At 50.1% G+C, this 24,349-nt stretch overlaps 1 protein-coding gene across 1 annotated transcript in view; it reads right to left on the bottom strand.

Moving 5' to 3' along the window:
- Positions 1-24,349, bottom strand: part of LOC100120465 (nephrin) — a 324,223-nt gene that overhangs the window by 190,464 nt on the left and 109,410 nt on the right. Inside the window, exon 2 of the mRNA XM_031929953.1 lies at positions 14,357-14,486. Coding sequence (XP_031785813.1) covers positions 14,357-14,486 — 130 coding nt within the window. The remainder of the gene's footprint in view (positions 1-14,356; positions 14,487-24,349) is intronic.

Genomic DNA, 24,349 nt, shown 5'->3' with positions numbered 1-24,349 from the left:
TGCTGAAATGCGTGCGTTCGCTGATGAGGCCAAGCGGATCGTTCGAGCTTTGACAAATTTGAAACTTCCAGTTGATCATTGGGATATTTGGTTTGTTTTCTTGTTGTCCGATCGCCTGGATCCGGAGTCTCGGAAGCTGTGGGAGGCTGAGCTGAGTGAGAAGGACCAGGAGTACGTGCCGGAGGCGGACGAGCCGGAGCGTGATATCAACAGCGCTCTTCCTAAGTTTTCAGATTTGCTTAAGTTCCTTGAAAGAAGAGCTCAAGCTCTTATGATGTACCCTTCGGAGCGCAAGGCGGAGAAGAGACCAGCTTCTACGCCAACATCAGGACCTCAGCCTCGGAAGGTTTTCCACGCTAGATCCTCTCGTTTGTCTGGAAATTCTAATTGCGCCCTTTGTAACGGCACGCATCCTCTCTCGAAATGCTTCAAGCTGAAAGACAAGAATCCACACGAGCGGTTGGCAACGGTCAAGCAGTTGCAGCGTTGCTTTAATTGCCTCGGATCTCACAGAGCCAACGCTTGTAATTCTTCGGGACGTTGTTCTACTTGTCAGGGTAAACATCACACCCTCTTGCATCTTAAATTCCAGGGAAACTCGCAAGCTGGGCACCAGAACACCGATAATTCTCAGGCGGGCGGCTCTGGCTCGAAATCTGTCGTGAGTTTGCATGCAGCGGGCGTCACGTTTCCGAAGCGGAGAATCGTTCTGGCTACAGCAAAGGTGCAGATTATAGGTCCAAGAGGAGACTGCACTTTTGTACGAGCACTCTTGGATCAAGGGTCGGAGGCTTCGTTCGTTTCGGAGTCGATTGTCCAGCTGTTAGGGCTCCGAAAGGAGCATACTTGCGTACCATTGACAGGGCTTGGCGCTAGTGCAGCGGGCACTGCGCGCTCGAGAACTCAGCTCGTTCTAAAATCAAGGGTCGACACAAGCTTCCAGATTACGACAGAGGCGCTCATTCTTCCTCGTCTAATGTCACAGCTCCCAGTCGACAGCATTGAAGATCTCGATCTCATGCAGTTTGCAGGGCTCACTCTCGCAGATCCGGAGTTTTTCCTATCGAATAAGGTCGATGTGATTCTCGGTGCTGACGTCTAAGGGCAGTTGCTCCGATCGGGATTGAGACGCTTTCCTTCATCGCAGCTTGTCGCTCAGGATATGGCCTTTGGTTGGATAATGTCCGGAGTTTTACCGGCGAAGGATTCATGGCGGGCGGAGTCGCATACTTCCACACCGTTGCAGGTATTGCATTGCGCTTCAATGCAGGAGCTGGACCAAATGCTGCAGAGGTTCTGGGCTTTCGACGAGCTTCCTTCGTCGTTTTTTAAGTTGAAACCGGAGGACGAAGCCTGCGAGAAACTATTCAAGGAGACTCACACCAGGGATTCGCAGGGGCGGTACGAGGTTCGTCTCCCGTTGAAATCTCAATTACCTTCGGTTGCAGGTGAGACAAGGCAATTGGCTCTTGGATCACTCCAGTCGTTGCATCGTCGCTTTGCTCGAGATCCCAAGGTCGCTCATGCGTATCGAGAATTTCTGAAGGAGTACGAGGACCTAGGGCACATGGTTCGAGTTCCAGAGTCGGAGATTCGGCGTGAAGGTGCGTGGTACTTGCCGCATCACCCAGTAGTGCTGTATTTATTGTTGAAAATGAAGATTAGGGTAGTTTTTGACGCCTCTCGACGCACTCGGGATGGTTGGTTTCTTAACCATTTCTTGTTTACAGGTGCTCCTCTTCAAAGTGACCTCGCGTTGATTTTGCTTAATTGGCGTCGATATTTATTTGTGTTTATAGCTGATATAGTTAAGATGTTTAGGCAGATCAAAGTGCAGCGCGAGGATCAAGACTTTCAGAGGATCGTTTGGGCTCCTACGGCTGATTCACCTCCTGTCGATTATCGCTTAACGACAGTCACTTATGGGACGGCTTGTGCTCCGTTTTTAGCTATTCGCACGCTGCAACGATTAGTAGAAGACGAGGGCGCTCGATTTCCTCTCGGTGCTGAATGCCTCAAATCCGAGACATATGTGGATGATACTTTCGCTGGATCGGACGAGCTTTCGACTGCGGTGCAGAAAAGGGTCGAGCTTACTAAGCTCTTAGGCTCGGCAGGTATTTATCTTGACAAATGGGCTGCTAACCATCCAGAGCTGCTTCCTCCACAGACAGGACAGGGCCCGGCAAAGGAGATCGATATGGATGAATCAGTCAAAACACTCGGCGTTCACTGGAATCCTGCTCAGGACAAGTTTGGTTTCTCCGTTTTAGATATCACCGAGCTGTCGAAGGCTTCGACTAAGCGCTCCATTCTCTCCAATATAGCTCGTTTGTTTGATCCACTCGGGTGGCTTTCGCCAGTTACAGTAACTGCGAAAGTCTTGATGCAAGACTTGTGGATCCAGAAGTGCGACTGGGACACGCCTTTGCCAGAGGATTTTCGTGAGCGATGGTATGCTTATTGCAAATCGTTGTCTGAGCTGCCGTCCTTGTCAATCGATAGGTGGTTAGGCGTCACTTCCACTCGTTCGTACCAGCTACACGGTTTCTCGGACGCTTCTTCTCGAGCTTATGCTGCTGCTGTATATCTGCGAGTCGACAAGGGAGACGGCACATTCAGTGTGTCTCTTCTAGCTGCCAAGACGAAGGTTTCTCCGGTAAAGACGGTCAGTATTCCTAACTTAGAGCTCTGCGGGGCTGCGCTTCTCGTTAAGCTCCTTTGCCACGTTAGGAAACTCGATTTTCTCAGTGCGACTCCGGTTTTTGCTTGGTCTGACAGTCAGATTGTACTCACATGGCTTCGAAAGCATCCTTGTCATTGGAAGACCTTCGTTGCAAATAGGGTGTCGTACATTCAAACCGAGTTGCCGTCTGCAACATGGGCGCACGTACCTACTAAGGAGAATCCAGCGGATTTGGCAACTCGAGGTTCTGGAGCAGCGGAGCTAGCAGGGACTACTCTGTGGTGGCAGGGACCTAGCTGGCTTTCACAAGCTCCGAACGAGTGGCCACAGCCAGCAGAGACTCGGCGAGCGCTCCATACGAAGAAGGTGCCGTCGGAACCGGAGCTGTTGACCAGATTTTCTTCGTTGTCCCGCTTAATTCGGGTCGTTGCGTTTGCTAGACGTCCTATTCTTAATCATCGTAGGCAAAAAGAGGCTCAAGAACCGCTTCCTAAATTTCTCACGCTGTCAGAGTTGGCAGAAGCTCGCAGCATTGTTATTCGTTTATCGCAGGCGAGCAGTTTTGCAGTCGAGATCGAAGCGTTGAAGGCTGGAGGGAGATTGCTGAAAGGCAATCGGCTCAGTAAATTAAATCCTTTTATTGGCAAGGACAATATTTTGAGAGTAGGAGGTCGACTGTCTCACTCCAGCCTGTCCTTCGATCGCAAGCATCCACCGATTTTGTTGCAGGATTCAGCTCTCAGTCGCTTGTTCGTGTATTCTGCTCATCGACTTTGCTTGCATGGTGGACCTACTTTGACTTCTAGCGTTCTGATGCAGCAAGTCTGGATTGTGGGCAGGAAGCAGTTAGTCAAGTCCATGATTCACAAGTGTGTGACGTGTCAGCGGGTCAAACCTCAATCAGCACAGCAGTTAATGGGAGATCTCCCCGCCGATCGAGTGCATGCTAGTAGGCCGTTTTCGATTTCAGGTTTAGACTACGCTGGTCCCATTCAGGTTCGCACAACTAAGGGTCGTGGACACAAGGCGTATAAGGGGTACATCGTTGTCTTTGTTTGCTTTTCCACCCGAGCGATTCATTTGGAGCTGGTGAGCGATCTGACGACAGCCACTTTTATCAGTGCATATCGTCGATTCGTTGGTAGGCGAGGGGTGTGCCAGAAGCTCTACAGCGATAACGCCACCAACTTCCATGGAGCAGACAACGAGCTGAAGGCGATGTTCCAGCGGGCGTCGGATTTTTATCAAAAGGTTGCCTCGGTTCTAGCAAATGACGGAACGGAGTGGGTGTTCATTCCTCCTAGCGCTCCACATTACGGAGGTTTGTGGGAAGCTGGTGTGAAGTCCGTAAAGCACCACTTGAAGCGGGTCGTAGGGGAGCACACTCTCACGTTCGAGGAGCTTTCGACAGTTCTCGTTGAGATAGAAGCGTGCCTTAACTCTCGTCCATTAGGGGCTTTGACTTCGGACATCGATGACCTCCATGCGTTGACACCCTTTCACTTTTTGACAGGAAGTGCCTCAGCGTTGATTCCTGATGATGATTCGCCAGACGTGCCTCGAGTCGTTTTCAGTTGCTCCAGCGGATACGTAACCAGTTCTGGAATCGTTGGTCGTCGGAATACCTCCTCCATTTGCAGCAGCGAGAAAAGTGGCGGAATCCAACAGAGAATTTTTGTGTAGGTAAGCTCGTTCTTATCAAGGATGATCGTTATCCTCCATCCAAATGGCCGTTAGGACGAATCGTTGAGGTCCATCCAAGTCCAGATGATCTCGTCCGTGTGGTTACAGTGAAGACTGCTACCACTTCTCTTCGTCGTCACGTTGCTCGTCTTTGTCCGTTGCACATCGAGGAAGGGGCTAAGAAGACTTGAGTAGGTTCCAGGTGGTTGGTTCGTCTGTTAGACGAAGGCGGGCGGGATGTTCAGTTCGTTTTATTCGTTCAAGTAGTGTAGGTGTAAATTTAGGCTTTTTGAATTTCGCGCCGCTGCTCGCTCTCCGTTGTGACGTTGAGAGCGCGCGCGCATGCGTCGAGTTGCGCGCCGCCGGCCCCGCTTGCGAGCGCGCGAAGGGCCCGCGCGCGCGGATTCCTGTTCGGACTGCCTAGCGCTTCGCACGTTTGGCTTCCTTACGCTTTTCGATTTTTTTTGTCTTCTGACGGTGAGCCAGTGACTTGTTCTTCTCAGAGCTATCACTGTTCACCTCGTTCTGCGCCGTGTTGGTAGTGTTTAGCGGAAAATTCGCGATCGCGTCGTTCGCGTGTGTGTATTTGTGCGAGTGTGTGAGTGTGCTTCGAGGCGATAGTCTTAAGGTTTGTTGGCGAAGGTGTCCACGTGTTGTACGTGACTCCTTCGGGGCGAGCGAACAGCGGCAACACCCCTTGTTGCCCTCGTGCCAAGCGTCTGGCTCCCCGAGACGTCGGGGCGCGCTTGGTGCACGGTTGCGGACCATCCTTTCGCTCCCCAGGCCCGGCTTCCAGACCTCCAGGCCAGGACGGAAGCAGCGGCGGACTACGACGAGGCCTGCTCAACGCCCTCTTCAGCGGCGGCTTTTGCGTTCGTCTTTGCGGTAAGAGAGCTCTCTCTGCGTGCGGAAAAGGTACCTCGCGTCTTTGCGTTTGCGTGCGTTCTTTCACTTGAGTTTTTTCTCTTTTAGAGTCACTGTTCTCTTTCTTTTATTTGTATAGTTTCCCTTTCCTTATTTTCAATAAAGCTTACACTTGCTGAGGCTTTTCCCTCTAAACCGTGAGGGTTTTTACGCCAAAGCAAGTGCTTTTTGTGTACCGCGAAATCGTGTGTGTTAATTAAAAAGAACCCTTCACTCACTCAACCCTTTCCTTTTGTTGGAACTCACTCTGAGTTCTTTCACTCGTTCCAAGATTAATTTACAGCCGCGTAAACGATGCACTCTGCGCCGCCGCCGCCGCAGCACTGGCTCGCCGCTCTCCTCTTTGCTTCTCTCCGAAACCCCCGGAAATAAGGGATTTAGCAGCTTTTGAGGCTCCTTTTTATTTTCTCCACGAGGGCAGTTTTAGAGAGAGAGAGAGAGAGAGAGAGAGAGAGAGAGAGAACCGTTACTTTTTGTTTCCCTCGCATGCCGCGCGGGGAATCTTGAAAAATGCGCCGCGTACCGAATCCCCGATGGTAAAGGACTGTACGCCGGTATGGTATCGGCTTTCGGGTGACAAATTAACGCAGCTTGTAACAAAGAGCCCAAAGTTTTTCCTGTAGGATTCGCCGATAAAGCTGCGCACGTCGACAACGATCTGCTGTGCGGCATCGCAACGCAGGTGGATTCGAAACTTCGAATTGGCGGCTCTATTAAATCGCGTGAAAAGTGACTCTATTTACATTACTCGTGTACGGCAACGAATAAGGAGCATCGGAGAGCTTTTTCACAGGAACGTCAACAACGATGCGCTTTTATAAATAAACCCGCGAGCATAAACAACTGCCACTGCGACGGCGAGCGTTCCCTCAGAGCAACGTATATTGAATGCGGACACAAACGAAGAGTAACGCAGACTTTTTCGCCTCCCGTTCCGCCTACACATCTCTCTTTCTTTCTCCTCAAATTACTCTATCCGTATCGTTCCGCGTTGTGCGTATAGCCGTGTAACTCTTCTCTTTTGGCTCGAGCGGGAGCGAGGAAACGGCTGCTGCAGCAACGTTTCTCTCTCTCTCTCTCTCTCTCTCTCTCTCTCTCTCTCTCTCTCTCTCTCTCTCTATCTCGTATATTTGTGCGCCGGCGATCGTCCAGCAGCCGATGTAGTAACGCGCGTATCGCTGGCTCTAACAACGCGCTTTTAACCCCGCCGGGTCTTCCAGAGCTGTAATACACGAGCCGATTTTCAAAGCTAACTACATCACTGGAGGCCCTCGCGCACCGAGCGGCTATTCAAATGGAGACAAACGGCCATGCGATCGGATGAACGATTCCGCACCCGCTGAAAAGCTCTCGGGAAAAATATGCAGTTCTGATTTTTAATCCTACGAATTTAGCCTTTTTTCACAGTTCAACACCCGCGTTTGAGTGTATTTCGCAAAAAATGAAATTTTTTTTGCTCGCGGTTTAGCCGAAGGCAAGGAGATCGAGACAACCACGCGGATTTGATGGCGCAGCGTATGCTCAAGCCGTGTACATGCTTCAGTGACGTTAACTGGCAGACTGCTACGCTCAACCGCAGATGTCAGCCGCGATAATTAATCCACGCTTCATAGAGCAACTGACCTCATGTTACGTCTCATGCTAAAATTTACCACAGGCCAATTTTACACCCGTCCATCAAGCGTTCAAGCTCGCAGGGAACGACGTTTCGATTTGGAGAAATCTGGGAATTAATTTATACCCTTGCACCCGCGGCCAATTGCCATTTCTCTGAATAATTTCGGTTTGATCACGCACACTTGCAAATGATAAGCTACATTGTGATTTAGACGAAACGAACTAAATGCGGCTGATTAAAGCAGTTGCGCGTGAGAATGTACACACGGATGATTGATACGAATACACGCACGCTTTTGATTTCAATCATATTGTTAACAATTCCAAGTACTCGACACCACTCAGCGACTGCGCTTTGAGCGTCTTTAATAATAAAGAAAATAGTAATACTAGACGATTCCTTTCACTAAGCATTAAAAGTGGTTTTGAAAAAAAAAGAATCGTTTTGTGACACGATCTCTTGAGAGTCAAACCAATGCAATTCGAGTACCGCAAGCTACTTCGAAAACTTACAACCTGCGGACCACTATCACGAGCATTATCGCTGCCAGCTCGTACGACGAACTGACACCACCGCACCTACGCCGTATAACCAAGAGAGCGCGCGGTGCATCTCCCGGGCTGGAGATGTGGCTTTGGCGCCGGAACGCCCCACACGGCCGCCGAAAGCTCCAGCGGTTCGCACGCGGCGCTAACCGTCGCGGTTTGCGTCACATACTTTTATCGAGCCTCGTCATAAATCGCGGTTAATTTCGCGGCGCTCTCCTTCGTCGGGATCTTCACGCGCTCCGGCGTGCGGTGTCTGTGTGTGCGTGTGCAGGGAATTGTGTGAGCGTACGTAACTCGAGAATATGCCCGGGACGTACGATGACATACGTGTCGGGGCTGCAGCGACGGTAAATCTCACGAGACGACTTCAATAAGGTACATAACTTCCGAGGATCTTGTGGCAGAGGCGGTGGCGGAACTGAATTCGTCGAACATTCAGCGCAAGCTCTATGCTGTGTCTCTGCGGGCTCTCTAGGTGGAAGCGCGATGGTTATTAGAAGCGCGATATTGGTCGGGGGATTTAGATGAGATATCCGAGTGATTTAGTCGATATAGATTATTCGAAAGCTACGTCTGACCAAACCCGGGGATTTCTACTACTCGACTCGGCCGCAGCCAACTGTATCCCGACGGTGCTATCGCGGTGCGACTCGTAAATTACTTAGTTGCACTCGCAGCGCGCCGGCGGAAAGCAGCTTTATCCAGATATACGTTGGAAAATCCCCCATCGGAGCGGGCGAAAAACAAACAGGCATGCAGGAACGACGCGAATGAAATCACGGACACCACATGCGCGTGCAGCGCGTCTTTGTTGCGCCGCTCTGAATGGGGAGGATCGCGACCCGGATAATCCACTCGTGCCGACAGTCTGCATGACCGTGCAGATATCATACCCGCGTGTGTAGATCTGTAGCCTCGTTAAAAAAAAAAAGCTGCGCGCAACAACAGTCGGACGCGGTACAACTGCCTCGCGTCGCTGAGTCCGAATCAAAGTAGCGCAAACGAGGCCTGTAAAATCCAGTCGGAATACAGATCGCTCGCTACAAGCGAGTTTCTCCCTCTCTCTCGCGCGCGACTATCCGGTGTACCGACAATTATTTACGAGACTCGATAGTCCTCGAGCAGAGCGCGGCAACGGCAGCCAGCCGACAGCGCGGCGGCGCGCCAGCACAGGCTGCTTACTCTGTATGTGTGCGAGCCGTCGGTCGTCATGGAGTCGCTTGTTCGAGAGCATCGGAGTAGAATCGCGCTGCCCGAATATTTATGGATTCGCTCCGCGCTTGCCGGGCATCAGCCGTGAAACAACGGCTGTGCCCAGTAAATACTTGCGCACTGTGATCGGCCCCCGCGTCCCGGCACAAAGGCCGACGCTCCTCGCTCTCAGTACTTATGCGAACGGCACGGCTAGAGAGAGAAAGAGAGAGAGAGAGAGAGAGAGAGAGAGAGAGAGAGAGAGGGGGTGAGAGGGAGGGTGAGCGGGGAGGGCGGCAAACATGTCGCGCGCTCTCCGCAATACATCTCGCGCACCGACAACAGCGGACGCGTTGATATCCCGTAACGCTCTCTCGTTCTATCCGTCGCGCATAAGTTTGTTCAGAGCTGCTGCTGCTGCTGCCGCTGTTCGACATTCGGATCCCATCGAGCTCGTTTAGTTTTCAGCGGCGATGTTAGCCCCAATGTCCGACGTTGTCAATTGATTTTGCCGTCGATTATTTCGGTCCTGATTAACAGCATGACGATGAAGCAAGAGCTCCACATACGCGAACGTAAAATATTAAGATACAAGAGTTTTTTTTTAATAATATTACCAATATATATCCGAAAAAAACGCCAGATTTTCTTCCAGCGAGCACATACAAATGACATTACCCGAAAACTTGTTGCTCGATCGATCCACATATCCAGCCGCGAGGAAGAAATCGCAGCATATCAGCCGTGCGTAGTCGGCGTCAAATTGGTTTTGCGCTCGAGTGCACAACAAACCGGAGGTCCGATGCATCTTGGCGGCTGCATGAGCGATCGGAGTTTCTCGATGCTACTTCCTAATCTATGCACCCCGGGAGACCGATAGCACCGCAACGGAGGCATTAGAGCAGTTATGCGCTTACCTACACACAATAGAGCGAGACGCGCGCTCGAGCGAGCTAGGGGGGGAGGGGGCAATATATACTTCGGAATCCATAGTCGCTCCGCGAGGACATCGATCGCGTGCTCGACTGGTATAGCCCCCTCTCTCTCACTCTCTCTCTCTCTCTCTCTCTCTCTCTCTCTCTCTCTCTCTCTCTCTCTCTCTCTGTTGTGCCCGATGCTGTGTCCCGCGGAGCGCGGGGATGAGGCCTCTTGATTATGATCGAGAACGATTGTGCGCACACGCGCGTCCCCGCAATGCGAACGATGATGATGATGGTTCCGATGCTCTCGGGAGGAGAGAGGAGTGCGCGCGGAGCTAGCTCGAGAGACATGCAAATAAAGAGGAGCTCGCGTAAGAGGGAAATTGCCAGGATTGTTTATGGCCTTGACGACTGTGTACACTACACTCGAGAAAACCGGGGAGATCAGGGGCGGAATCACAGTTCCGAGGATCATCGTTTATGTTCGGTTCAACGAGTGAACGTAGAAAAATTCTCCTGTCTCGTTGACGACTCGTTCTCTCTCATTAGTCTCGCAATGCTGCGAACGAAATTTTCCAAGAATGCACGGCATAATTTATTTAGAGCAGCGTATAAAGTAGGCAATTCGAGCGAGTAAGAGAGAGAGATCGATATACGCGCTGCACAGGCAAGCAAGGGGTGAGAGCGAGCGAGACTAAACGTGCGCGCGGGCGATGTTGTTACCGCTTATTTACTGTGGAATGCAAAGAGACGGTATCTCTTGTGCAGCAGCGTGAAATACAAGGGCCGTTACGTGAGGGAGAGACTGAGAGAGAGAGAGAGAGAGAGAGAGAGAGAGAGAGGAGATATCGGACGGGGGCTATAGCCTGCAGCCTGTGTGCCTCCCGCATGGCTTATATGCACGCTCGAGCTGCACGCACACCTATACATGTATATATACACTTCATACACTTGGCCGAGGTGGTGTAGATGCGCGAGCTGCGCGCCACGACAGAGCCGGCGGCCCGCCGCCTCCGCGCCGATGTATGCGGGGAAGAGAGTTCGTGTTATGAAATCGTTCGTCGCTTGATAATTCGATTTGGGAGAATTATCGGCTCTGCCAGTGAGCCACTCAAGTAGGCCTTATCGAGAGGCGTGCTGCTATTGCTGCCGCCGCTCTGTGTGTGTGTGTGTGTGTTATACTATATCTATACGTGAGCTGGGAGGGTTGTTCTCCGGCGCTAGGCTGTCGTGCGCTTTTCTTCATGACGCATAGGCTGTGCTGCTGGGATGCCTTTGTGCTTTTTGCTTTCTCCTGCGCAGGAAGCTTTGTATCAGTAAAATTTTCAGCTTCATGAGCTCGTACTTTCAGAAAATGTGTGTGTGTGTGCGCAGGTTTATAAGATCTTTTTCGGATTAAAATGGATATAATGGAGTTGTGACTGTAGATAGGAAGTGTAAGAGCCAGTTACAAACGAAATATTGACAAATACATTGATAAACGGGTAGAAAAATAACTTTCCGAAATTGACATAGTTCATGTAAATGATAAGCGTATTTCTCTCAGATTGAACCGCATTAATATATTTCGATGAAATCCGCATAAAGTCCTATAATATTAAATTCGCAGAGGGAACAATAAAATGACAAATGACGAACCGATATAGTGACAAATGAATTATGCATTTAATTCCTTTGAAGATCTGCAATACCCGTAAAATGGGCCGCGTTAATCTGCGCTTATTTATGAATAAGTCACCTTTTTCAACATTATAATATTCAGTAAAATCATCGTCCTCGCAAAAAATCCACAAAATCCTTTTCAAAACATCTGTCGCTCAAAGAATAGCAAGCAAAGCTCTTTGCGATCGTAGAATATTCCAAAGATTCGTCCGAATAAAAAGACAAAAGCTGTTCCAAGGGAAAGGTATTTTCCCAATCGCTCAACGCACAGACTCTTCTCGGTCTCCGCGATGCGGTATAGTGGCTGCGGCAGCGGTGGTATACACACACGTGTAATCCAGCCCCGACACGCTACGTATATGCGATCCGCGAGCCGTACAAGAGAAAGAAACGAAGAAAGCGACGAGAAAGGGAGAATCAAAATCTGGCATCTTATTGTCCGCGCAACTCGGGGTATTGGATTCCCGTTATTTGCTCGATCTCTATTGGCTCGAGGGTAATCCACAGTGACGGCGTACACGTCCTAGAATCAATGGGAGAATAAAGTCCGCTGGTATGCGTATACGCGTATTGCGACGGGGGTACAGGGTGTATAAGGAGCTGGATAGCACGGGGAAGCCGCGAGTGCGTGCAGTGTGGCTCTCGATCGCGAGGAATTCGAAGAAGAGGAAGAACGAACGGACCTACGACAATTCTTCGGACTAGCGATCATCCGACCGCTACCCTGACAATCCTTCGTCGACTTAGATGGGATTTCGGCTTCTCGAAGGTCGCGCACCGAAGCTATCTCCATGCGGCTTCGATGGTACACGTGTGTATGAAAGTTTTCCGGCAAGACCGAGGAGGGAGCGCATAAATAATGCATGCTCTCGTTAGCGAGAAGTGTCCACTCGTTTTGGCCAAGTGGGCCAGACTCTGACGCACGATGTACGAAAGCTCTGCAAAAGCTCCTGAAAGATTCAGAACAACGTCACGAGTATCAAAATTGGCCGATTCACTGGAACATACTGCATTCTATTTATCGCTTTGACAAAGCATAGCGATAAGGCGTTATAATGGAAAAGCTATGTATAGACGTAAAATACAACAAAACCAAGACAGGGCACAGCAGCAAGCGTTGTCACCGCGAGCAATATTCACACGCGTGTACAAGCGCATATCAAGCGTTCGCAAGCCAGCTGCATGAGCAGCGTATGCGGAGGGGGAATTCCGACGCAAATGTTTGATAACACGAAGAGATAGCGCGCTCAGAGGATGACGAGCGCAGCAGCGCGGAGAGAAAGGCAGAACAAAGCTCGCAAGCGCGCGCTCGCGCTGATGATCCGCGTCCGTCACTGGCATAGCGCGCATATCAGCGCCCGAGAGCTTCTCTGACCTATAGGTATGTTATAATTAGTGCGTATGCCGCGCGCTTGCGCTTCGAATGCTGTAACTTCGCGTATGCATGTGCGCACCTGGGCTCTCTCTCTATCGAGTGCTCGGATGTGGATTTCGAATATTTTGCCAATTTACGCGGCAGACTGGCAGAGGATGCGTAGACTACATCAAGCTTCCGACTGATGATCGATTGTTCAAGCCGCTAGTTTGATCGCCGTTTCCTTCTTTTTTTTCGTGAAATACGTCGAACCGCCAGTAGTTACGTCTAGGTTTGGTCGGGTGGCGAAAAATTTTCACTTTTCGAAGAAATCTTTCAGCTTTCGGAAGATATAAATTAACATCGTCAGAAGTCGAGTGAGACGCGACGTTTTGGGGGCCGAGTTCGCGTAGTTAACGAGTTTCGCGAAGGTCTTTCGGCCTGTTCAGCAAATTGAGCAGCGAGCCCCGGCTCCGTACGTCGGTTATCAATTATCCGGCAATAAAGCTGCCTAGATGATTTTAGGAAACATCGACTAGGTGCGGGACACCATTGAAATTTATTGACACACCATAATTACATGTCACTAGGGCTCACGCGATCATAATCCCCCCTATAGCTCACGGGGACCAGAATCTTATTAAAGCTACACCTCGCAGCTGTAGCGCTTATTTGTGCCTTATTATAAACAACCTCGATAAGCTTGATGCTGACAGTATATTATATGCGACATGAACGAAATCTGCGAGCGTACGCGAAATTAATCAGCGATCGCGATTATTCTACGATGTTAATGAAAAATTAAACTGCGAAATATCTGCAAACGCATGTCAAACGTAATTTTCGCAAAATTTCATAAATCGCGCTCAATTTCGAAGAGGATCAAATGCGTTCGATTGGGCGGATGCGTTGGAAAATCCGGTCACAAAACCGTGTGCTGCTTGGCAAAATTGAAAAAAAATTGAATATCGGTTATGCGTGTACTTAATCTATACATCCGAAATCCGATGGAACGTTAAACGCAATCGCGTCGTTCAGTATTTCGCAATTACGCTACGTACAGTCGGTGATCCACTGTGATGAAGTATGCCATTAAACGATTCGAGCTTTGAAGTACATGCCTGCAAGACATACCATGCAGCACTTCATCGGAAAATATTGGCCGTTCCCGCTTTATCAATTCCGAATAATCCGCTGAATTCGGCGAGATTTTCCTTTCGCAAAAAATATTTGGCTAAATCGACTTAACCATTGAGATCCGAATACCAATCGTGCACACGCATACAAGTTGGGAAAATAACGTAAATATATCTATCGGATTTTATTCGCTGTCTATTTCGAGAAAAATATTTGCAGAAGTTCCGCGTGCTTATAATGAGCAGAACGCGCGCTGCACTCAACATCAACCGAGAATGCAGCTTCGAAGCGTTACTCGCGAGTGTAAAATAAAGTTGCAAAGTGCACTATAACGGGCCGCGAATCACAAGTTCGAGCAGTATATTTCGCAAAAAGCTAAGTAAACAGGCGGCTAAAGTTATCGAAACACGTAGCCAAAATAGGCAGATGGAATTTACTGTGCCTCGAAGATCCGCCCAAATAAAATGAAGTCAGTGCGTGGGTGGAAAAGCTGAAGTTGCCGGTGCAAGCTCGAAAGTTTCGAGCAGTATAGGTGAGTTTGCAGAGCGACACGAGCATTGATGCGCAGCCTCATCAGACTTCATTCTGCTGCGAGTTTCGGTACTCGGTATTAAAAGCAAAACAGGTACTCACGTGTAAAACGGCGGCCCCGTGCTGTCCTTGAACCAGAACACCATGTCAAGGGTGTCGTGACCAGGCGCTGTGACGTTGCAGGGAAGCTCGATGGATTTTCCCTCCACCACGCTGATGCTGTACAGAGGGACTGAAACACAAAGCACGCAAAGGGTTAGGCTATCAGTGCAGGTAGCTTCGATTCATCGCTGTATATTTCATGAATTAGTCGTTTGCCTGCGGCTCATAGAATAACTCACGCTAGAGAGACCGTTACAGCGTCCCCAAGCAGCGCGCGACATAAACAGATAAGGCATAGTCCAGGGGGCAAAGCTCCATAACGTTCCGTTTTGTTCCGCAATAACAGTAAAATTTATAATGCGAACTGCAAATTACGTCGTAAAGTCGAACGGGACGTAAAATTAAGCATGCCCGCGCGGTGCACGCATGTATCTGTATAGAATATACACACGTACGGGGCACCTCCACATAAAACGAGAGACACTAATTGTTCGGCTATGCGGGCGAAATTCCACGTGTTCACTCAAAAGTCACTTAAAAAAAAACCCGCAGCGAATCCTATCCTCATCCATTCCCTCTCACACACGCGTATAATACGTGCAGGCGCTGTACAAAAGGCCGCCGCAAGGGAGAGGCAAAGCTCGGGTTCGCGCTTGCGCGAGAGCTAGGTGCAAAGTTTTCCAGGCCGGCGCTAACGAATTTCATTATAATTCATTTCGCTCCCTGCGCGGCAGAGACCTCGGTGGCGACAATAAATTCGACACCTTGCCCTCACTCTGTGCAGCAGCTCGTCTCTATATGTGCCTCCGTATACCTGCTTTCTCTCTCTCTCTCTCTCTCTCTCTTTCTCTCTCTCTCTCTCTCTCTCTCTCTCTCTCTCTCTCTCTCTCTCGCTCTCCCTCGTGCTTTTACGACGTCGACGCGGGACGGGCAGTTTAATTTTCATCAAGCCCGAGAGCGCCGCGATTAAAGCAACGAATGTACCCGAACGAACTGAATTAACTCGGCGCTCGCACGGAGCGGGTAGTTCTGCGCTATTACTCGCCGTATATAGTCGGATACTACGAACGTGTGAGAAGAGAGGGGGGACGAGAATGGAAACGGAACAGTGTAGAGCGGAGAGACGGAGAAAGTGAGAGAGAGAGAGAGAGAGAGAGAGAGAGTGAGAGAGAGAGAGAGAGAGAGAGAGAAAACGGACTGCGCTCTCGCTGTGAGAGAGATGGTAAGAGATGTGACGCGGAGAATCCGTGAATAAGCGATTTACTGCGCCCTCGGAACACGCGCACCGATACCGCTCTCGTCTGTGTGTGTGTAATGTGTATACACACTCAGCTGCAGGTACGTTTTGCTTGCTTGCTTGCGCGCGAATTAAGCAGCCGAATTCCAGCGAGAAGCGTGTGCATTATCGCGTCCATTTGTGGATTATATATAACACACGTACGACAGTGAAAGAGAAAAGGCTGGATAACTACTACGATTGTATACTCGTCGTGCGCGTCTCTTGTTTGGGGGGGGGGGGGGGGGGGTACTGATGGCCAGCCAAGTGGACAGGCGGATATACAGCGTCGTTAACCGCAGTGGTGCGGTTGGGTCGGAGGGTGCCGCGTTCGCTTGACGAACTGTTTGCTCGGTCACGCAGCCGGCCCTCATCTCCTCGCTGATTGCCTCACCGTCTTCATTATTCCGCGTCATTAGGCGAAATATGACGCGCGACGACGGCTGCCAACGTCGGCTGATTAAACAAGATCGCGCGCTCAGCCCACTATATCCTGTTTGCCACAAGCGCGCACGTTGATTCGTTCGTCCGGTTCTCATGTCACACGTCATCGCGGTCTCTAATATACCTATATAATTCTGCGCTCATTCCGGGAAATTACTGATCTGTGAGTTGGCCGACTCACAGGTATACTTTTAGTACACCACTCTAGTCGAGGAAATGAAGCAATGGACAGTCGATTTTTTGCGCAGTAAGACGGATTTTAATGCGGTTTTTTGCGTTCGATTCGTGAGAGCGCCTACAAACTTTGTGAACTAAATTGATTAATGAATTTTTTGAAAATGCATTATTGCATTAATAATATGCATTTTGGAAGTGCACTTCCAAGAGACACTAAATAAAAAATTTGCAACTCGGTAAATATTGATGGAAATGAGTCCAGTTTTGCTACTCGGGGGTTTTTGGGGTCGCTGAACCCGAATATCGCCACGGCAACCGTCTCCGAGGTACCTGATGCCCAGGTGCGACGTTGCAAACGTCGCAGCCGCGTCGATACGAGGAATCTCGTTCGATGCGGCCAAGCTCTGAGTGCGCGGAAGAAACAAGCGAGTTGGATTGTTGTTGTCGGTGCCATCCTGACCTCGAGTTTGAGGAACGGGCCGGCTAACCGTCCACGTTAGCGCGAGAGTGAGCATCGTTGGCGTGAGAGTGAGCCTCGTCGGCGCGCGCGCTGATTGGTCCTCCGCATGTCGCGAGCCAATCAGCGGGCGCCGATGTGCGACTCGCTATCCGCGCGGACTGCCAGCCAATCAGGCGCGAGGAAGATGCGCGGGCCCGACGAGCGCGAGTGGAGAGTGAGCGCGAGAACGAGCGGGAAATCGGGGACTTCTCTCACGACTGTCGACGGAGTACGTCGACGTGCGAGAGAGATACGTGGCCTCCTCTGTTACGAGGAGAATTGGGAGAGTCTCCCGAGGTTGTGCGAGAGTGTGAGAGAGTCACAGGTGCAGCGCGTTGGCACGAGCAAGTGCCGACGCCCGGACGAGCCAGCAACCATCCGCACGAGAGGAAGGAAGCTAGCCAGTCCGCCATCATCGTCCGGAGGACCAGAGCAACCAGCAGCCTTGGCGTGGGAGAGCCGAGGAAGCTAGCCGTCACCAGGTCCACGAGAGTCACGGAGGCGCCGGCGGGAGCACCGACGGACGTCCACCAGGGAGAGAGCGAGTAAGAAAGTATTAGAGAGAGAGAGAGAGAGAGAGAGAGAGAGAGAGAGAGAGATCCGAGAGTGAGGCGAGTGTGGTGCGGGCACACTAGAGAGAGAGAACTCGAGAGACCAGGGTGTTGGTGTGCAGTGCGGGCGCACACCAAGACGTCTTCTGCGCGAGGCGTCTGGCCAGCGCACGCGAGAGAGAGGGAGAGAGAGAGAGAGAGAGAGAGAGAGAGAGAGAGAGAGAGAGAGAGAGCAGTGCGAGGAGACGCGTGTGCGTGAGATAGAGACAGCGCGAGAGAGATCACACTGGCCGCGCGGCGACCAGCGAGAGCCGAGTCAGCCGTCAGCGGACTGGACCTGGGCCTGTGGCCAGCCGTCTGCTGCACGAGCGTGGCTCGTGTTTGAGCGTCCCAGCGTAAGCCCTGCGTGGCTAAACTGTGCGCGGGAGGCACTACAGCCACCGTGTTGTAGGGAAGGGCTGGGCGAAATACATGTGCAATAAAACGTAACTATTGTGTGTGATCATTTTCCCCTCTCCCTAGCGTTCTCCCAGACGTGATGATCGGGGTCAAATCCTACGTTTAGAAAAATCCTAGTGCATGCGGGGCTCTAGGTGTTGCGCACCTGTGTTGGGAGTCACAGCGTCGCACAGGGTGGACATTATCAACGTCTTCTCCTAGAGTTTTGTGGAAAATTGTGACCGAATTTGTCGAAACTCGTTACTCGGGGATTTTTGGGGTCGCTGAACACGAATATAGCGACGGCAACAGTCTCCGCGGTACCTGGTGCCCAGGGTGGACATTATCAACGTCTTCTCCTAGAGTTTTGGCGAAAATTGTGACCGAATTAAGAACAACATACTTTAATTGAGGTAAAAATGATAATATTCAAGATAATTCCAGAAAAAGACGTTGTTACGTCCACCCTGGGCACCAGGTACCTCGGAGACGGTTGCCGTGGCGATATTCGTGTTCAGAGACTCCAAAAACCACCGAGTAACGAGCTTCGACTGATGCGATCACAATTTTTGCCAAAACTGTAGGAGAAGATGTTGATAATGTCCACCCTGGGCCCCAGGTACCTCGGAGACGGTTGCCGTGGCGGTTTTCGTGTCCAGCAACCCCGAAAACCCCCGAGTAACGAGTTTTGACTCATTCGGTCGCAATTTTCACCAAAACTCTAGGAGAAGACGTTGATAATCTCCACCCTGGGCACCAGGAACCCCGGAGACTGTTGCCGTCGCTATATTCGTGTTCAGCGACCTCGAAAACCCCTGAGTAACGAGTTTTGACTCATTCGGTCACAATTTTCCACAAAACTCTAGGAGAAGACGTTGATAATGTCCACCCTGGGCATCAGGTACTTCGGAGACGGTTGCCGTGGCGATATTCGGATTCAGCGACTCCAAAAAACCCCGAGTAGCAAAACTGGACTCATTTAAATCAATATTTACCGAGTTGCAAATTTTTTATTTAGTGTCTCTTGGAAGTGCACTTCCAAAATGCATATTGTTAATGCAATAATGCATTTTCAAAAAATTCATTAATCAATTTAGTTGACAAAGTTTGTAGGTGCTCTCACGAATCGAATGCAAAAAACCACATTAAAATCCGTCTTACTGCGCAAAAAATCGACAGTTGGGCCGTTTTTAGTGATTTATTTCCTCGACTACTCCATCTCTAAATCTCTCTTTTTCTATATGTGCATGAAATTTGAGGGCACACCTCCCAGACCAACTTTTTTGGGTTCCTTAGGTCACACAGAACCCTAAAAACCTTGGGTTCCCAGGATTAAAAAATACTTATTTTTTTGCCGGACAGTTTAAATTCTCTTATGGGAATTTAACATGGGAAAAATAAACGAAAATTAGCCACGGTTCAACTTCTCCCACTCAGTGTCTGAAGACGCAATCCAAAAATGTGTATTACTAGGATCGAAGTATTAGAAGAGAGCTTTAATTTGAGGGCCAAGCGGTTAAAATTGACCGCTGGGATCAAAAGTTATAAGGATTTTAAAAATGGGAAAAATCACTGATTTTCGTAAAAAATAGAAAAATTTGTGATTTTCTGCCATTTTCAAGCCTAGACAACTTTTGACCTAGGCAACCATTTTTAACCCACCAGCCCTCAAATTAAAGCTCTCTTCTAATACTTCGATCCTAGTAATACACATTTTTGGATTGCGCCTTCAGACACTGAGTGGGTAAAGTTGGACCGTGGCTAATTTTCGTTTATTTTTCCCATGTTAAATTCCCATAAGAGAATTTAAACTGCCTGGCAAAAAAATAAGTATTTTTTAATCTTGGGAACCCAAGGTTTTTCGGGTTCTGGGTGACCTAAGGAACCCAAAAAAGTTGGTCTGGAAGGTGTGCCCTCAAATTTCAACTTCGTTCACTCAGACCCCCAAAAGTGTCCGGTTTTTTCTGGTTTTGCACATATATACTGCATCTACAACAATAACGGATCGAGGAAGAGCTTGCGAAAATTACGAAAATAATTCGATTTCGCGCGTCCAATTTTCGCGAAAATGAATCGCTCAATAATCGATTTTGTCGACCTCCGATCGGCGAATCGAGTTGTTATAATACTGAGGATCGCCTCTCTCTCTCTCTCTCTCTCTCTCTCTCTCTCTCTCTCTCTCTCTCTCTCTCTCTCTCTATACTATTCGACAAGCTAGGAATCTTTCAATTTGAGCTCTCTGCACAGCTCTCGGGGCTCGCTCCTCGTTTCTGAGATCTAATAAGGGATTAGGAGACACAAGAGATCGGAAAGGTCGTCAACCCGCGGCAAGATCCCATCGTACGTCCCGAGTCTTTGGCCTTGTTAGGCCAGTCTCGAAACAGCAGCAGCAGCGGCGACTATACGTATACACGTGTACGCAAGATGCCTTATATATATATATATATATATATATATATATATATATATACACACACACACACACACACACACCGCGCACACTCTTTAATTGAAGACTCGAGCTGAGAGCTGGAAGACTGCTCAGCGCGCTGCTCTCCGATGAGTCCAAAGTCGAGCGGCGGCGGAGGAGGCACTTACGAGCAACAAGGACGCTTCTGTCTTGTCTGTGATAAGGAGTTGCGGAGAGAAGCGTCAGTGCTCTCTCCCTCATGCGGTCGATTTCCTCGCTGGCCCGCGCGCGCGTAAAGTGGCGAAATTCTCCCGCAAGAAAGAGACGTCGGGGGACGAGGGGAAAAAGAGTGCGCGCGCGGGCGGTTATATACGCTCAATATTATGCAGATTGGGGGACATTAGCATGAAAAATCTTGAGCGAGACGCAGCGCTCGGATATGGGAGTAATTAGACGCTTTACGACGCCGTTCGAGTGTATGAGCGGGCGTAGCGCGTGCTCAGCTGGTGGCGCGATGAAAGTTCATATTGCCAATAAAGTCCGAGCATTATCGTAAATTTGTATTTCAATCTCGGCATGCTCAGCTCGCTCGCGGAAACAGAATAGTTGCGGCCGAGGTGCGCGCGACTTCATTCTCAAGAAAGTGCAGCTTGCTTTTAATTTCCCAGATGCTGCCGAGACGCTGATGTATAAGAAGTGCGTATCTACTGCATGAGTACGCGCTGCGCACTGTGCTAAACGACGATTTTCCATCGCGTCCTTTATTACGGCGCGCATAAGCTCACTGCAATCAAAACGGCGGCTACAGTGGTGCGCGAGAGAGTGGATGCGATCGAAAGTATAAAAACTATTAAGGAAAGTTATTGCCCGCGCTCGCGCAACACAAGACGCGCATAATTCTTTTGATGAATAATTTCTCTGCTTGAGCTGGAGCAGAGTATAACGACGGATGTATAAATTTAATGATATCCATAGTTAGATGCCACTTTTTAGTACTGTATAACTGTATACAGACGTGTTACGGGAATTTCGTAACTGCCGTGCATGCGGCTCGACGTGCGCGTGTACATTATTGAAAGCGAGATTAGCGTAATTATTTCGTCGCCTGCATCGTATTACTAAAGTAAAAGTCCTCGGCCCAACACACGTGCGGTTGAGTATGGCCAAATAGACGAGAGAGAGAGAGAGAGAGAGAGAGAGAGAGAGAGAGAGAGAGAGAGAGAGAGAGAGAGAGAGAGGCGAATAAGCGACCGAGCCATCGGCTTGAAGCACATCTCATTAAGCAGCAATTTTAATTTACGCGACCACAGAGAGATAGAGAGAGAGAGAGAGAGCGCCGCAGCGACTCTCGCAACTGGACACAGAGCGACGCACGGCGGAAGTTCTCTCGCGAAAAAAAGTGAACAGTAGAGCATATTTTACATCATAAGCAAAAACTGCGAAATATGAGCGCGTGTGCCCCAACAGGTTTTAGGCTGTATATAACTAAATGCGGGTGTCCCGCAGGACACAAATGCGGCGCTCTGTCTTTTTTCATCATTGCAGCCCCTTTCTCTTTCTCTCCGCGCAATCTTTTTTTTGTTTCGACGAATTCAGATTGACGTATGTATTGAATTTGCGTGAAGCCTATTTCGAAAACCGAATCCCGCCAATGGAAGAAATTCCATCGTCGAGCGAAGCATTAAATTCTTCAATAGTTGCGGCAGTCATTTTTATTATATATTATATAATGGCATTTTTCGTATTTACGGCGAATATCACTCGTTGATCCAGCTCAGACCCGAGTTCTCTGATGTGACCTATCAGCGCAGCAGAGGACTACGTGTACACCCACACATACACGTATACACACAGGTACCGACATCGCATCTCTTCCCTCAGCTCAGCGCCTCGTGGCAACCGCACGACGCACGCTTGTAATTTAATGTTGCGCGCTGCTGCTGCTGTAACCTCCGCTTCGTCGCCGGTTCAGTGTAGCGTAACGTCGCGTTCTCTGTCTTCCTCGCGCGCGTCTATGTGGCCGCGTTATACAGGTGCACGCACACAAGGAGAGGAGTAGCTCTCGGGGAAAAACCGGCGCCCGGCATTGTGCCGCGGGCCGTGCGACACTGAATTACGGTTGGCGGAAGGGAGGCAGTGGCCACTTCCGGTTGTAATATAGTTTGCGCACAATGCCGGCACAATGACTGCCGCCGCGCGGGAGACGCGAGGCAGAGTACAGGAGCTGCAGAGACGCTGTCGCCCTTTGGCCGAGGATCAAAGTGCCCGTCTAAACGGTCTACGAGCGGCTCTTGTCGAGCCTCTGGCAACGCGCGGATGACGAATGAGGTCGCGCGAGCGCACACCCACACGCGCGCGCGCGACCCCCTTCTCTCCCCACGGGCCTGTAACGTGCAACGCGTTTCCGGCCTGTCGACTATAGGGCTGCGCTGCTGCTGCTGCTACTGTACCGCTGCGACGAGACGCGAGACTCTTGGCACTGCTCTACCTGTGTGATGCCGCTCTCCTCTGGGATGGCTTATTGAATTGTGAGCGCTAATTCGCGCGGACTGTATACGCGAGCTTTTGTAATTGCTTTTCCGACCCGATTAACAGATTTATGTGCCCAGTCGGGATAGTTAATTTGCGCAGGAAACAGGACCATTGATTTCGGAGAGAGGATGGGATTTTGCTCTTTGTTTAGCGGCCGTTGTTTCTACAGCTTTTGTGTCGGCCTTTCGTCGTGGACGCGCACGATTCGATTGTCTTCCCGCTCTCGAGCGTTTTATGGATAACAACGCCGTATACTCGGGCTTCGTCCGCATACTTGGAATCGACTTCGGTACATCGCGTTCACCTGCGGACCGAACTATTATCACCCGAGAGTCCTCCCATCTATTTCGGCTTTCCTTCAGGCCGACATAAAGTAAAACAAATCGCGCGGTGAGGGGCATCGAAAGTTGCCGACGGAAACTAGCTCCCCGGTAGATTTAATGCATTTTTTAAGCAGGCGGAAATAAGTGGCAGCGCGCGTGCCAGACGACAGCGTGAAATTGAATTAATCGCGAATTAAAGGCGGAGGAAAGGAAGCTGCGCGCTGCACCAGCGGTAAGCGAGAGAGAGAGAGAGAGAGAGAGAGAGAGAGAGAGAGAGAGAGAGAGAGAGGGGAGGGGGCCGGGGGAAGAAGAACTTTGCATCGCCGGGTCGCAGTATATAAACTTTAAATAACGTTTGTAAACTCTGACTGGAGTAATTCATCGAAGAAGAAAAGCGAATTCGCGATGCAGCGCTATAGGTACTAGCTCGCACCCCTCCGAGCTGACATCGTAACGAGGAAAGGGCAATCGTCGTGAACTCACAAATGGAGTTTCTCTCCCCGGCAATTAGCGATTTTCGATGCAACTTGCCAGCTCTTCTTCCAGTTTGCCAGTATTGCTCGGCGCGGTATAAATTACGGGGGCGCGCGACTATATAGCGCATTTCGTCGACGCCATTCGACTCGATCGAGGCGAAGTAACGAATTCGTTCCGACTTCAACGGGCTGTTTTTTCAACGAGCAAATACAGCGCCGCGGCGTCAAGTGTAAAATATACTAACGAGCAGCCGCGGCGCGGGAGCTTTTATTATTTTTCCAGAGCTTGTTCGAATGGAACATCAACGTGTGCGTCGGATTACCGTTAACGTCCGCACTTTCGGCTATGAGTAATTATAGCATGCAAAGCAGGGAAGATCGAAACGACGAGAGAGAGAGAGAGAGAGAGAGAGAGAGAGAGAGAGAGAGAGAGAGAGAGAGAGAGAGAGAGGGAAAAAGTGTAAACGCATATAGTATAGTGTCGACATGCTCGTACAGAGTTTAAGCGTCCATCGCTCGCGGAGAGTTGTCGAAACGACAGTTGCGTACACTATCTGTGTATACGTGTTGCAGGCGAAAGTATATCGTTAAAGCTCCGAGTGCAGCAATCCCCCGAACTCCATCCCTCCGTGTCTCGCGTTCCCTCTCTCCTACTGCGGCAGCGAAGAGACTGTCAATTTTGCGCCATTATACGGGGCCAAACAAGAAATAGGTGGAATACGGGACGAGACAGAGGTTCGACGGCGACACGCCGGTATTTGTCAGGAATGAATTGACCGTACCGTGGGTCGAATAGCGCGTAACACGCAACTACTGAATGCCCGGCAATTTGCAGCCGTACCGGGACTCGCGCACTATCGCCATCTA

Source organism: Nasonia vitripennis, chromosome 4, assembly GCF_009193385.2.
Source record: "Nasonia vitripennis strain AsymCx chromosome 4, Nvit_psr_1.1, whole genome shotgun sequence".
Classification (NCBI taxonomy): domain Eukaryota; kingdom Metazoa; phylum Arthropoda; class Insecta; order Hymenoptera; family Pteromalidae; genus Nasonia; species Nasonia vitripennis.
Note: the sequence above shows the minus strand (reverse complement) of the source record. Positions and strands in the feature narration are given on the sequence as shown.